Source organism: Halichoerus grypus, chromosome 3 (assembly GCF_964656455.1).
Source record: "Halichoerus grypus chromosome 3, mHalGry1.hap1.1, whole genome shotgun sequence".
NCBI classification, from domain to species: Eukaryota; Metazoa; Chordata; class Mammalia; order Carnivora; family Phocidae; genus Halichoerus; species Halichoerus grypus.
The window spans coordinates 168119598-168134402 of record NC_135714.1 but is presented as its reverse complement, the minus strand read 5'-3'; the positions used below and the strand labels follow the sequence as shown (position 1 = coordinate 168134402).

At 35.1% G+C, this 14805-nt stretch overlaps 1 protein-coding gene across 8 annotated transcripts in view; it reads left to right on the top strand.

Annotated features, from left to right (window-relative positions):
* PSD3 (pleckstrin and Sec7 domain containing 3) overlaps nt 1-14805 on the top strand; it is a 586658-nt gene that overhangs the window by 277332 nt on the left and 294521 nt on the right. For all 8 annotated transcript variants that reach the window (XM_078069537.1, XM_078069538.1, XM_078069540.1 and 5 more), the window contains one exon: nt 8144-8233. In XM_078069537.1, coding sequence (XP_077925663.1) covers nt 8144-8233 — 90 coding nt within the window. The remainder of the gene's footprint in view (nt 1-8143; nt 8234-14805) is intronic.

Here is a 14805-nt window from a genome sequence, read left to right as displayed (position 1 = left end):
TATATGCCCTCAATGTAGGAGCACCAAGATCTATAAAGTAAATATAGACCTAGAGGGAGAAATATAAATAAAGACCTAGAGGGAGAAACTGAAAGCAGTGCAATAACAGTAGTGTTTCAATAATGGACAGACCATTCGGACAAAAGATCAAGATGGAAACATCAGGTTTAAATGATACATTAGACCAGACGGATCTAATAACTATATACAGAACATTCCATCCAAAAGCAGCAGAATACACAAACTTCTCAAGTGCACATGGAACATTCTCCAAAGATAGATCACATGTTGAGTCACAAAACAATTCTCAGTAAATTCAAGAAAACTGAAATCATACCAAACATTTTTTCCAATCATAATGATATGAAACTAGAAATTAATTACAAGAAGAAAATGAGTAAAAAAATTCACAAAACTTGGAGATTAAACAATAAGGTACTGAACAACCAGGGGTCATTAAATAAAAGAGAAAGAAAAAAATACCTAGAGACACATAAACAGAAATATGACATATCAAAATTTATGGGATGCAGCAATCCCAAATCTAAAACACCTAACAAAAATGGTTCTAAGAAGGAAGTTCATAGACCTACTTCAAGAAACAAGAAAAACCTCAAACAATCTAGCTTTACACCTAAGAGAACAAGAGAACGAAGAGCAAAGCCCAATATTGATAGAAAGATCAGAGAGGAAATAAATGAAATAGAGCCTAAAAAGACAATAGAAAAGGAATCAGTGAAACTAAGAACTGGTTCTTTGAAAATATAAACAAAATCAGTAAACTCTTAAGCTTGACTAACCAAGAAAAAAAGAGGACTCAAATAAGAGATGAAAGGGAAGTTAAAACTGATATCCCAGAAATACAAAAGATCTTAAGAGACTACGATGAACAATTATATGTCAACAAGGTAGACAACCTAGAAGAAATGGATAAATTCCTAGAAACATACAATCTTTCAAGACTGAATATGAAGAAATATGAATTTTAATAGGCTTTTACCAGTAAGGAGATTAAAACAGTAATCAGAAAGCTCTCAACAAATGAAAGTTCAGGATCAGATGGTTTCATTGGCAAATTCTATCAAACGTACAAAGAAGATTTAATATTCTTCTCAAATTCTTCCAAAAAATTGGAGAGGAGGGAACCTTTTCCAACACATTTTACAAAGCTAGCATTATCCTGATACCAAACCTAGACAGGGATACCACAAAAAAAGGAAAATTATAGGTCAATATCCTTGATGAACATAGAAGCAAAAATCCTCAACAAAGTATTAGTAAACTGATCCAGTAATATGTTAAAAAGATTATACACCATGATCAAGTGGCGTTTATTTGGGGGATGCAAGGATGGTTCAACATCTGCAAATCAATGTGATCTATTAACAAAGTGTATGATAAAAATCATGTGACATCTCAATAGACACAGAAAAAGCATATGATAAAATTCAACATTAATTTATGAGAAAAACTCAACAGAGTGCGAATAGAGGGAACATACCTAAACATAATAAAAGCCATATATCGGGGTGCCTGGGTGGCTCAGTCGTTAAGCGTCTGCCTTCGGCTCAGGTCATGATCCCAGAGTCCTGGGATCGAGCCCCACATCGGGCTCCCTGCTCAGCGGGGAAGCCTGCTTCTCCCTCTCCCACTCCCCCTGCTTGTGTTCCCTCTCTCACTGTGTCTCTGTCTGTCAAATAAATAAATAAAATCTTTAAAAAAAAAAAATTAATTAAAAAAAAAAAAAAGCCATATATCACAATCCCAGAGCTAGCATCATACCCAACAGCAGCTGAAGGCTTTTCCTCTAAGAACAGGAACAAGACAGGGTTGCCCACTCCTATCACTTTAATTAAATATAGTATTAGAAGTCCTAGGTACAGCAGTTAGACAAGAAAAAGAAATAAAAGACATACAAATCAGAAAGGTGAAGTAGAACTGTTTTCACAGATGACATGCTACTACATATAGAAAACCCTGAAGAATCCACCAAAATCTGGTCCATTGGAACTGATAAATGAATTCAATAAAGTTGCAGGACACAAAATCAATATATAGAAATCCATGGCATTTTTATATGCTAATAACAAAACATCAGAAAGATAAATTAAGAAAACAATCCCATTTATAATTGCAAACAATCACAAATAATAATATACCCAGGAATGAATTTAACTACAAAGGTGAAAGACCTATACTCTGAAAACTATAAGATGCTGATAAAATAAATTGAAGATGACATGAATAAATGGAAAGATACTCCATACTCAGGGATTGAAAAAATTACTATTGTTAAAATGTCCATACTACTTAAAATAATCTACAGATTCAGTTCAATACCAGTCAAAATCCTAATGGCATACTTCACAGAACTAGAACAAGTAATTGTAAAATTTGTATGGAACCACAAAAGTTTCTGAAGAGTCAAAGTGATCCTGAGAAAGAACAAAGTTGGAGGTATCATGCTACCTGACTTCAAACTGTAATACAAAGCTGTAAAAATCAAAAAGTATGTTATTGGTATAAAAATAGACACGCAGATCAGTGGGATGAAATTGAAAGCCCCAAAATAAATCCACACATATATGGACAATTAAACTACAAAAAAGGAATCAAGAATATACAATGGGGAAAGGATAGTCTCTTCAATAAAGAGTGCTGGGAAAACTGTACAGCTACATGCAAGATAATGAAACTATACCCACTACCACCTTATACCATACACAAAAATTAACTCAAAATGGATTAAAGACTTGAATATAAGACCTGAAACCATAAAATTCCTAGAAGAAAACATAGGAAACTCCTAGACATCAGTCCTAGTGATGTCTTTTTGGACCTGACTCCCAAGATGAGAAACAAAAGCAAAAATAAACAAAAATGGGACTATATGAAACTAAAAAGCTTCTGGAAAGGAAAACCATCATTAAATCATAAAGGCAACCTACTGAATGCAAGAATATATTTGCAAACCATATATCCGATATGGGGTTAATATCCTTTATATATAAGGAACTCCTATAACTCAACAAAACCCAAATCTGAATAGACATTTTTCCAGAGAAGACAAAGGGCAAATGAGAAGATGCTCAGCATGCTCAGCATCACTAATTTTTAGGGAAATGCAAATCAAAACCAAGTGAGATACCACCTCACACCTGTTAGAATGGCTGTTATTGAATGACAAGACAAGAAATAAGTGCCAGATAGGATGTGGGAGAAAGGGAACCCTCACACACTGCTGGGATTGTAAATTGGTGTACCCACTATGGAAAACATTATGGAGATTCCTCAAGAAATTAAGAATAGAACTACCATATGACTCAGCTATTCTACTTCTCTGTATTTTTTCGAAGAATACAAAAACACTAAAAAATACGCGTGCATCCCTATGTTCCTAACCCAGATATGGAAACAGGCTAAATATCCATCAGTAGACAAATGGGAAAAGAAGATGTGGTATGTATGTATGTATGTGTGTGTATGTACAATGGAATATTAGCCATAAAAAGAATGAAATGTTGCCATTTGAGACAACATGGATGGACCTTGAGTGTATTATCCTAAGCAAAATAAGTCAGATGCAGAAAGACAAATACAGTGTGATTCCCCTCATATTTGGAAAGTTAGAAAATAAATGAACAAACAAAACAAACTCATAGATACAGAAAACAGAGTAGTGCTTACCACAGTGTAAGGGGATTGGGGAGTGGGTGAAATGGGTAAAGGAGATCAACTGTATGGTGATGGGTGGTAACTGGACTTGTGGTGGTGATCATTTGGTAGTGTATGCAGATGTCAAGTTACAAAGCTGTGCACTTGAAACATATATATACACACACACACATACATTTATACATACATATATGTGCATACAAGGAAGTACTCTATGATTCCACTTATGTAAAATATCTAAAGCAGTCAAATTCAGAGAAACAGAAAGAATGATTGTTACCAGAGGCTCAGGGGAGGGGAAAAGGGGAGTTGTTTTTTAATGGGTATAGAGTTTAAGATTTGCAAGATGCAAAAGTTCTGAAAGTCTGTTTTATAGCCATGTGAATATACTTAACACTACTGAACTCTACACTTAAATATGGTTAAGATGGTAAATTTTTTCTATGTATTTTTTAGCCACAGTAAAGTACAAAGGCAAAAACAACTTACTACAAAGCTACAAGAATCAAGAGAGTATTATACTGCCATCCAGTCATATGTCTAGGTCAATACAATAGAATTGAGAATTTGTGCTAAACCCTTACATTTATGGTCAGTTGATTTTCAACAAGGATGCCAAGATTATTCAGTGGGAGAAAGAATAGCCTTTTCAACATATGGTGTTGGGATAGCCACATGGAAAAGAAGGAACTTGGGTATGTTTTTCCTGTACAAAAATTATTGCAATATGGATCAAATATCTGAATGTAAGAGCTAACTGTAACATTTTTAGAAAGCATAGGAATAAATCTTTCTGATCTTGGATTAGGCAATAATTTGTTAATTTGACAATAGAAACACAAGCAGCAAAAGAAAAAAATACATAAACTGGATTTCACTGAGATCAGAACTTTCTGTGCTTTAGACAACACCATCAAGAAAAGATAACCCACAGAATAGGAGAAAACATTTTCAAAGTATGTATCTGATAAGGAGTTTTGTATCCAGAATATATAAATAACTCCTACAACTGAACAAGAAAAGACAAATGACTCAATAAGAAAAGGGCAAAGAGTTTAAGAAGGCATTTCTTCAAAGGATATATACAAATGGCCAATATGTGCATGGAAAGGATGAACATCATTAGTCATTAGGGAATTGCAAATCAGAACCACAAGATGGCAATTCATATCTACTAGAAATGGCTAAAATAAAAAAGATAAATGTTGGTAAGGATGTGGAGAAATTGAAACTCACACTTTTAGTGGCGATGTAAACTGGTGTGGTCTGTTTGGAAAAAATTCTGACAGTTCTTCAGATGTTTAAACATAGAGTTACCGTACGACCTAGCATTCCTACTCCTGAGTTATATATATAGGAGGAATAAAAACATATGTCTACACAAAAACTTTACACAAATATTTATAGCAACATTATTCATAATAACCAAAATGTGGTAACAGTTCAGTCAGCCATCAACTTCTGAATGGAAAATTTGTTATATTCATACAGTGGAATGTTATTTTGCAATAAAATACTGATACATGCTAGAATATGGATGTACCTTGAAAAAAATATGGTAGATGAAAGAAGCCAGTCAAAAAAGGCCATGCCCCTCCCCCACACGTGCTCGCTCTCTCAAATAAATAAATAAAATATTTTTTTAAAAAAAGAAAGGGAAAAAAAAGGCCATGATTCCATTTATGTGAAATGTTCCTGCACAGGCAAATCCATACAAATAAAAAGATTAGTGGTTGCCAGGAGATGGGTATTGGGAAGGGGAGGAGAGATATGGGAGCTGACTGTTAATGGATATGGGGTATCTTTTGGGGTGATGACAATGTTCTGAATTTAGATAGTGGTGATGGCTGCAGAATTCTATCAATATATTAAGAATTACTGAATTGTAGGGGCACCTGGGTGGCTCAGTAGGTTGAATGGTGGACTCCTGATTTCAGCTCAGATCATGATCTCAGTTGGGTTCTGCGCTCAGCGCAGTCTGCTTGTCCCCCTCCCTCCCCCTCTGCCCCTCCCCCTACTTGCCTTTGCTCTCTCTCAAATAAATAAATAAATAAGAATTACTGAATTGTATAATTCAAAAGGGTGAATGTTACGTGGATTATATTTCAGTAAAGCTGGTATTTGTAAAAAGTTAACAGTGAGCGGACACGCCATATAAAAAAGTCAACTCTTTATTTCACCTTTTTTTCCTCCTAATAGTCATAATTGCTTAATTTTCCATGGTTTTTTTTTCATGTAACATGTTTTTATACTTGGGAGTCTTTTATTCATTATTTGTTACTTACTTGTAACAAAATATCTCATGACTATAAAATACAACAAATGTTTAAATATAAATCATTCTTCAAGAAATTTTTGCTATGAACAATACAAAGCTGATTTTAAAAAAATAGTGTTACAAATATTTGAATTCACCAGATCACATGTTAAAGAAAATTTTGGTTTTTAACTGATGGTTAAATCATGTCATCTTTTGATTTTGAGAATTGGAAACTGCCTGACTTGGAAAAGAATTTGTTATGTAGTCATTATTCATTCATTTTCTCGGCTCCTCAGAACATAACCAGAAAGTCCTTGTCAAGTCATATCAAAATGACTATTGAATATACTTGTTACTTTTTACCTTGAGGTACCTTTTGTTTTTTTTAATACTATGTTCAGTTAGCCAACATATGGTACATGTACCTTTTTGGATCTGATACATTTGATAAGGATTGGGAAGGTTGAGATACTGTGTTTTTCAATATAACATTGTGAAAAAGTATTTTTTATTAAAGTTTCTGTGCTTTAAATAAATTTTTCATCAGAACTTAGGGCTGCAGATTTAACTTACTTAAAATAATTGGCAAAGGCAGTTCTCATTGTTAAAACATTCATCCAGTCATGTGAAGTCTGACTATGCCCTCTTTGCTGAGAAGAGGCAAGGTTTTTAACAACAGTTAGTTAGCACTTTCACTCTAACTAATTAGATAGGATCAGTTGGATGATTTGTTTCATGTTATAAGGTAGAAGAGCAGCTGTGAGAGGGGGAGTGGGAAGCGATTACTTTAAGACACATAGGTGTATATGTCCCCAGGCAGATCTGTATTTTTGAAGTTAAGGTTTTATATACATACTCTCAAAACTATCTATGGCTTTGCATCCCTTTTAAAGTCTTAATATTTTTCCTCAACTTGAAGACTAATGTCCTACTCTACTCTTAGTCTTTTCTGAAAAATAGCCTCATAGAATATACATTTTATTTGTATGCATATTATGTACAAGGATATTAATATGTTGGTACACTTCATATTCACTTGGACCACATTTGCCAGAGATCTCATGCGGGTGCGTGTATATTCCACACCCCTCTCCTGCACTCACGATGGATTTCTGTTGGTGTCAAATTGAGCCTCTGAATCCTCTCTGACTGGCAGCTCTTACTAGTTGACTGAGGCTGGCATAGGAGTTTTATTAGTTTTCTCAGTCTAACATATTTGTATCTTCTCTTTTTTTGTTAGTTTATATTTTCTGTTTGCTTTTTTTTTTTCATTTTATTTATTAATGTGATTTTTTGGTTAAACTCATTCTTAAATCTTAAACTTAAATGTGTTTGGAGACAATTTTCCATGGGTCTCTTGCATTTCTGTACATTTTGTGAACAGGAGCTTTGGTTGCCTTTGTTCTGTTCTATTTTTTCAAAATTGTTTCTGTAGTGAGCAGTTTGGAAAATATAGTGACTTTAGAGCAATGGATAGGTTTGCTTATAGCCTTGGATGAGAAGAGTCGGTTTCTTATTTAGAGCAAAAGCAATAGGCATGCTTACTGTCCATTACAAATATTCAGATTCCCAAATCTCGGGGCTCCTTTCCTGTATCACAACCCACTGTGTGTGCGTGTCATCTGGCCCTGTTCAGGTTCTGTGAGAATTGGGACTCAGGAAACTGGAGCAAGAAAATGCTAATATTTTGGCTACTCCTGTTGTTATAAAAAAAATTCCTGTGCCTCCGACTCAGGAATCTTACTTCATCTGCCAACATGTGAGATTGTGGTAGACTAGTTTGTTAGCTTGAAAGTGGGCTAAAATCTCAGATCCTTCACAGTTCTTGACAATATGTAGGAAATAAAAATAAGCAAATAAATAGCTATCAGAGTTCAGCCCAGAAATGTCATTTTATCCATGTTTTCCATTAAAAACTACCTTATATATATATAAATGTAGCATAGATTTCTCAGATGTTTTCTTAGGTTAAAATAAAGGTTTGGCATAATTTTGCTATTTATATTTAATGACTGTTTTGAAAGCATAATAAGCCATCTGTTTCTTATGAGTATAAGTTTGTATTATATGTATGTGTGGATATATGCACATATAGGGGCATGTGTATTCATGTTTTGAAAAGCCAAATCAGTCTTGCTTTGCTTAATCACAGTTTTAAGAATTCCATGTATGTATGTCATTATGATGTATTATTCGCCTCTATTCCAGAATATTGGAAAGAAGATGACCTGCCAAGAGTTCATTGCAAACCTTCAAGGGGTAAATGAGGGCGGTGATTTCTCCAAGGATCTACTGAAAGTAAGCACTGAAATATTGGTTATTAAAATATGTTTATATTTTGTCTTTTCTGCTTATTTTTTTATCTAAAATAAACAGGGCAAGGATTACTTAAGTATTTTGTTTTTGCTTTTGGTTTTGTTGGTGATATTTCTATTGGACCTCATCCTTGATGTGTCAGACTGCAAATACCCTTCAGTGCTAAAAGTTCACATTGTAGTCAGTAATACTGAGATAATAAGTAGATTTGGAATAATTGGTGATTCATATAGTGAGCAGTTTTTGTTTTATTTTTGAGCATACTGTCAGAACTTGAAAAAGATCACAAAGGTATATTCACTATGGAAACAGAAAAACATTTACATACTATAATGGAAGCTGTATTCAGTCCCTAGTTACAGAACTAGGGCTTAGGTTGTCTCTGGAAATCTGAGTAATTGTAGAATGTTTGAATTATTTGTAGTTAGCTTTATTATTGGTAACAATCAGCATGTTTTTCTGTATCAGATTGTTTTCAAGGAGACAACGAAATCAGCTTTAGAATTTATAACATTCTACAGCAGTATAAATGAGATATGCATTTGTTTAAATACAAAATAGTGATTGATAATGGATGTGAATATTTTAGAAGTTCAGGATAAGATCTGTATGTTGACAATCTGAGTTTTACAGATTTCTAATTGATACTAGTCTTCTTTTTAAAAACTTTGTACATATGTAGATTTCTTTGGCAATTCCTTTGAATTTGCTAAGGGCAACGCATATGAATTGTGGTATGATCTGGAAATGTACCAGTTGAGAATAAGTCCTTTATTATGTTTTATGTATCTTTTAAACCATATAAAAGATATACAAGAGAGTTCTAGATTTTGAAAGACATATACTATGGAAAGTGAAAGAAGGCATAAGAATATAGTATTTTGAGATTCTTTTACTGACTTTAATTGCAGCTCATTAAAGAATTACATTATGTAAAAAGCAGGAAGAAAAGTAGCTTCAGGTTACTATAGAAAGAAGTGTTTTTTAAATTCTTTCTTTATAGGACAAATGCTGCCATTGCTGAAGCTACAGTTCTGAATGGGAAATAAAAGGTGTTGGATTTTGACATGATAAATATATTCTCTACATCCACTGAAGATGTACTGAAGATACATGTTAACAAGTCTTTTTTCAGTTTAGTGGTATTAACGTGGAAAATAATGCAGTCTTTCTAAGAGAAGGATTGGTGAGGGTTTTATCAAGTTATGTCAGAAGTAGAAATTGGCAGGAAAATTTTTCATAGTGAAGCTTTTGTATTTTATTGGTAGGCTTATGGTAGCATGCATGACTGTGGATGAATTATTGGGCAGATTTAGAGCACATTTGATGAGCTGTCTGAAACCAAATGTAGTTAACACACAGTCCAGTTGCTGCCGTTCACCTTGGGTAAACATATGTTCTTTGGTTTACTCTGCCAAGAATTTTCTGGATGATTTGTTACAGTTGTACCATTGAGATCGTGTTTATAAACCTCAGGGGGGGAAATATTTATTATACTCTTTTATTTACTGTAGGAAGATGACAGTGAAATGACACTGAGAGTGACAGTGGGATTTAGCATGGAAATTTTCGAGTAAAAAAATGATTCCCTTTAGTAGCCAAAACCGCAGCCACTCACCCACCTAAGATGGGAGTTTTCCATTTCAGTAAGAATCTGAATTTTACTGCAGATTTCATCAAGAAAAGGTTTTCTTCAAACCATTTTTGTTTTGTTTCTCTTCCATGTGGCTATTCTTTTTTCCTTCCCTGCCCTCCTGCTCCCCCCACCCCCAACTTTCCCTCCTTTACTTCCTCTGTTTCTATTTATCTATGTTTTTTCCTTTCTCTTGTGCTCTTTTTGTCTCTCTTCTTTTTCCTCTTCTCTCTCTCTCAAACTCTCTCCCTCACTCTCTTTCTCAATGGCTATCTCTTGATTCTCTTCAGAGATAAATTACTGGGTGGAATGTTAATTTGAACTTTTGTGGAAAATGATTATACACATGTCACACAGAGGGATAAACACAAAACATTTGGTATTATGTTACAGGTTCTGAGTAACCTAACCCCTTTCTGTCTTCTTCCACCCTCTCTCCAACTTGAAAATTATAGGCACCTACAACATTCAGTTTAATTTATGAGGTAAGATGCTTAGAGTTACATGGATTGAATTGAGGCTTTCATTGCTGCATATTGATCTTATTACTTTTAGATTTCTTTGGCTCAAAAATAGCATTTGGATCTTTGTCTGTTCAGATTTCTTTGGACCAGCAGTAAGATTTCACCTTATGTCTGCTGTTCAATGTGGTTGGGTAGTAGGGAATATTTATTGATGGCCCATTGTACATTCACTGGGTATTGTGGACCTGGAGAACATGCTGGAACTAAATGGGCCCCTGTCCTCACAAACTACTGAGAAAGATGGGTGGTTCTTTTTCCCTTAAAATAAATAGTTATTACACATTAAAATTAAAATATGAACTGATTCTGCTTGTTCTCAACAGAAATGGTTATCAAAAAAGATAAACCATAGTGTATTTAAATATATGAAAAATGAGAAATTTATTTCAAGCCTTTAATTCAGAGACTTCAATTAATATTTTGCTTTAATTTTGCCTTGACTACATGAAAGGGATAGATGATACATTGAGCCCTTTTTTTAATAATTTACAGTTCCACTGTAGTGTCCCTTTTTTTTTTTTTTTTTTTTAAGATTTTATTTATTTATTTGACAGAGAAAGAGAGCACAAGCAGGGTGAGCGGCAGGCAGAGGGAGAAGGAGAAGCAGGCTCGCCACCGAACAGGGGGAGCCCGATGCGGGACTCGATCCCAGGACCCCAGGATCATGACCCGAGCTGAAGGCAGATGCCTAACTGACTTTGCCACCCAGGCGTCCCTGCAGTGTCCCTTTTGACCTGATGACCTAACAGATAAATGAGTGCTTTGTGCGAATAAGAATGTTTCTCCCACAAGTTGCTTTGAGTATAAATTCTAGATGCCTACAGTAGAAGGTATAATCTAAGTAGAATTAGTTGGAGACCAAAGGACAACCAGTGATAGAATATTACTTAGGTTCTTTAAAGTTGAAGTCTGGCTGTGAGGATGTGATGTTTGAGAGAGGCCTTTGAAGTATAGGTATGGTTTTAGTAGTAGACTTACTTTGTTTTTTAGTTAGATTATTATTTATTTCATTTCCTACCACCTTTCCCACCCATAAACATTAATGTTCTCTGTCATAAGTACCTTTCACTAAATCAGGACAGCAATTCATTTAACAAAATACACCAAGCCATCTGGCATGTTTCATGCTGTATAGGGACTGCCCATCCCAACACTTGGTTGTGGTTTGTGCTTAAGCATCCTTGAGGGACAGTGTGGAAAAGGAGGGTTCGGGAGGTTCTGCTTTTGGTTCTCATAGACTTAATAAGACATTCCTAAGATTTTATAATAAGTAATAAAACAATTAAGTACATGAATAGAGAGGGATGAGAATGTAAAACGTGGGCCAGGTCTGGGTTGGAGGCTAAACTTTCTGAGAGACACTGTAGTGTGGTGATTATGCTTGTGGCCTTGGGAGCTATGTTGATTGGGTTCTAATCCCAGCGCCCCCCTCTTAGTAGCTGAGAGATTGTAAGCAAATTCACTGAAACTTTGTCTCTTGATTTCCGGATCTGTGAAATGGGAGATCTTATTAGTACCCACCTCATCAGTTGTTTTAATAATTGAAGGAGTTAACCTATAAAGCCTTTAGAGTCCTAGCATGTAATAAATGCTGTATGTGTTAGCTATTGTAACTTTTTATTTTTAATATTTTATTCTTTACCTAACTTGAAGTGGATTGGGAAAGGCCTCCATCCCTTCCTGCAGGGTTTGGGTCTAAGGTGTTTTATAAGTATGAGGTCTAAGTGGGATTAGCTTTTATTCATAAGATCTCTATCGCCCATCCTTTTTTAGCATAACCATGCACATCTTCTTGCTCTTTAAACAGACCATCTGTGACCTTGAGCTTGAGCATTTCCTCCTTTTGTGGTAAGATTTTTAACCCTCATCATTTATGGCTTCCTTTCTTTCCAAAGACTGTTGATTCCAAAGAATGGCCGTCAAAATTTTCCACAAGCGTTTGTTCCATAAAGTCTGTGTTAACATTGTGGAGGCACATGAAAATGAACCTTGGTTAGAACTTCCCTCTTGCCGTGCTTTTATATCTTATATTTGGTTTGGATCTTTGAAACTGCAAGATTGGAGGTCCTGAGCCTTCTTACCTAGGACTGTTTGGAGAAAATATAAGAGAGTAGGTGGACATCTAGCAGCCTTTCTTTTTTCCCCTGGAATTTTTAATCACTTCAAATAATTCATATATCCATTAATATCCCAGGATTATTTTGGGATCTTCGAAGAGGAGAAGAACTAATTTGCTTCCTCAAAGGTTCTTCAGGATTCCAGGACCAGTTTAAGTTTGGTCTTAAATTATTCTGTAAGTTTTATTTCTTCTGAGTGTCCTATGAATCTCTATTCTTGATTTTAACAGAAAAGCCACATTTTTATCTTTAGTCCATTCTGTGTTCTATTTCTAACCTGGGTGGTTGATAATCCTTCATTTCTCATTACATATAGGGGGAAACACAGGAACTTTGGGTGACGGCCACCTGTTATTTAAATATTTAGAGGGGAAGTAGCCATTTCAAAATATATTTACATAAAAGCAGGAAAGAAGCAATGGGAAATAAGGCAAAAGGAGCCAATGAGAAGTGTCATAGAAACGTATAGGGTAGAAGGTTAGTTATTGGTTGCATAATAATTTCATTTTGGGGAGATCCAGACTGAAGATTTTGACAGTGAAACATGAAACCCTGCTTGTTTTCTATCTCAGCGTTCTTATTGCCACCTACCATTTGGTACTCAAATAACATTCTTAATATTTTTATCCTTGTCATAGTTAGGTCTCCAAGTTTCTTTTTTTCTTGAGCGGCAATTGAATTCAATAGGTGCCAATGGGAATTAGAAAAAAAATCTCTAAGAATTTTTGTATCATCATAATGATGGAGAGGGTAGAAACAACAAAACACCCAAGTCTTTCAAAATGATCCTAATAACTAAAAAACAAAACTGGATGCAATTTGCAGAATGTTTTGAAACCTATCTCCTTTTAAATCTGCCTAAATACAGAAATAGCTTTAATAATAGCTCTAGTTACAAGGCAGTGTCACTGGAAATCATTAAAAAGCAAGGTAAATAAATCTTGCTTGGGCAAGTCAATAACATGCCATCCTTTCAGGCTATTGCTTATGCTCAGATGTTTGACTTTAGAATATTCTTCTGAAATTTATTGCATCTATCTCCTTTACTTGGGAATTTATTAACCTTGAAATTAACTTGCAGTCTCTTGAGGGAAGACCAAAAGTTTTCACTCTCTCAGGTGTTAGTGGTGAAGAGAGAGGTAATTAATGGTGAGAGAGAGAGAGTGTGTGTGTGTGTGTGTGTGTGTGTGTGTGTAGATTGCAGCTAGGGGGGTATGGCAGTTAAATTGACAACATGTAAATCAGTATGCCTGGCTTAGTGGAATTTCATATGCATCATTCCATTAATGGAATGGTAAATAACATAGTGAGTTCAATTGTTACATACTGTATTGGTCAGAATCCCAATAAAAATTCTTATTCAGCTGTGCTTGTTTTCCCTTAGCTTTCACAAAAGACAGAATTTAGGTGAGGTTCTTTTATAAGAAGTTTCTAAGAACATAGGCTATCTGTATCCAATCCTTAACATACATATTTGGCTGAAAGCATTATGTTTTATTCTAAATGCATTTTTCTTGTTTGGTATTATTAGGGAAAAATAATTTGTGAAAATGATGGAGAAATTAGCTGGAAGGGTAGCATTTAAACAGATGACTCTAAAGGTCAGCAAAGAAAGATATAATGCAGTTTATTTCTTTTCAAGTTTTTAAATTCCAGTTAACATACAGTGTAACATTAGTTGCAGGTACATGCAATACCCAGTGCTCACCACAAGTGCCCTCTTTAATACCCATCACCCATTTTACCTGTCCACCTGCCCACCCCCCCCACCCCCTCCACCCCCCAGTAATGCTCAGTTTGTTTGTTCTCTAAAGTTAAGAGTCTCTTTTCTGGTTTGCCTCTCTTTTTCCTCCCCCCATGTTCATGTTTTGCTTCTTAAATTAATGAGTGAAGTTATATGATATTTGTCTTTCTCTGACTGACCTATTTAGCTTAGCATAATAAGCTCTAGATCTGTCCACGTTATTGCAAATGGTAAGATTTAATTTTTTGATGACTTTATCTTTATCCATTCATCTGTTGATGCACATTTGGGCTCTTTCCATATTTTGGTAACTGTGAACATTGCTGCTATAAACATTGGGGTGCATGTGCCCCTTCGTATCACTGTGTGTGTATCCTTTGGATAAATACCTAGTAGTGCAATTGCTGGGTCATAGGGTAGCTCTATTTTTCGCTTTCTGAGGAACCTCCATACTGTTTTGAGGAGTGGCTGCACCAGTTTGCATTCCCACCAACAGTGTAAGAGGGTTCCCCTTTCTTCACATCCTTGCCAACATC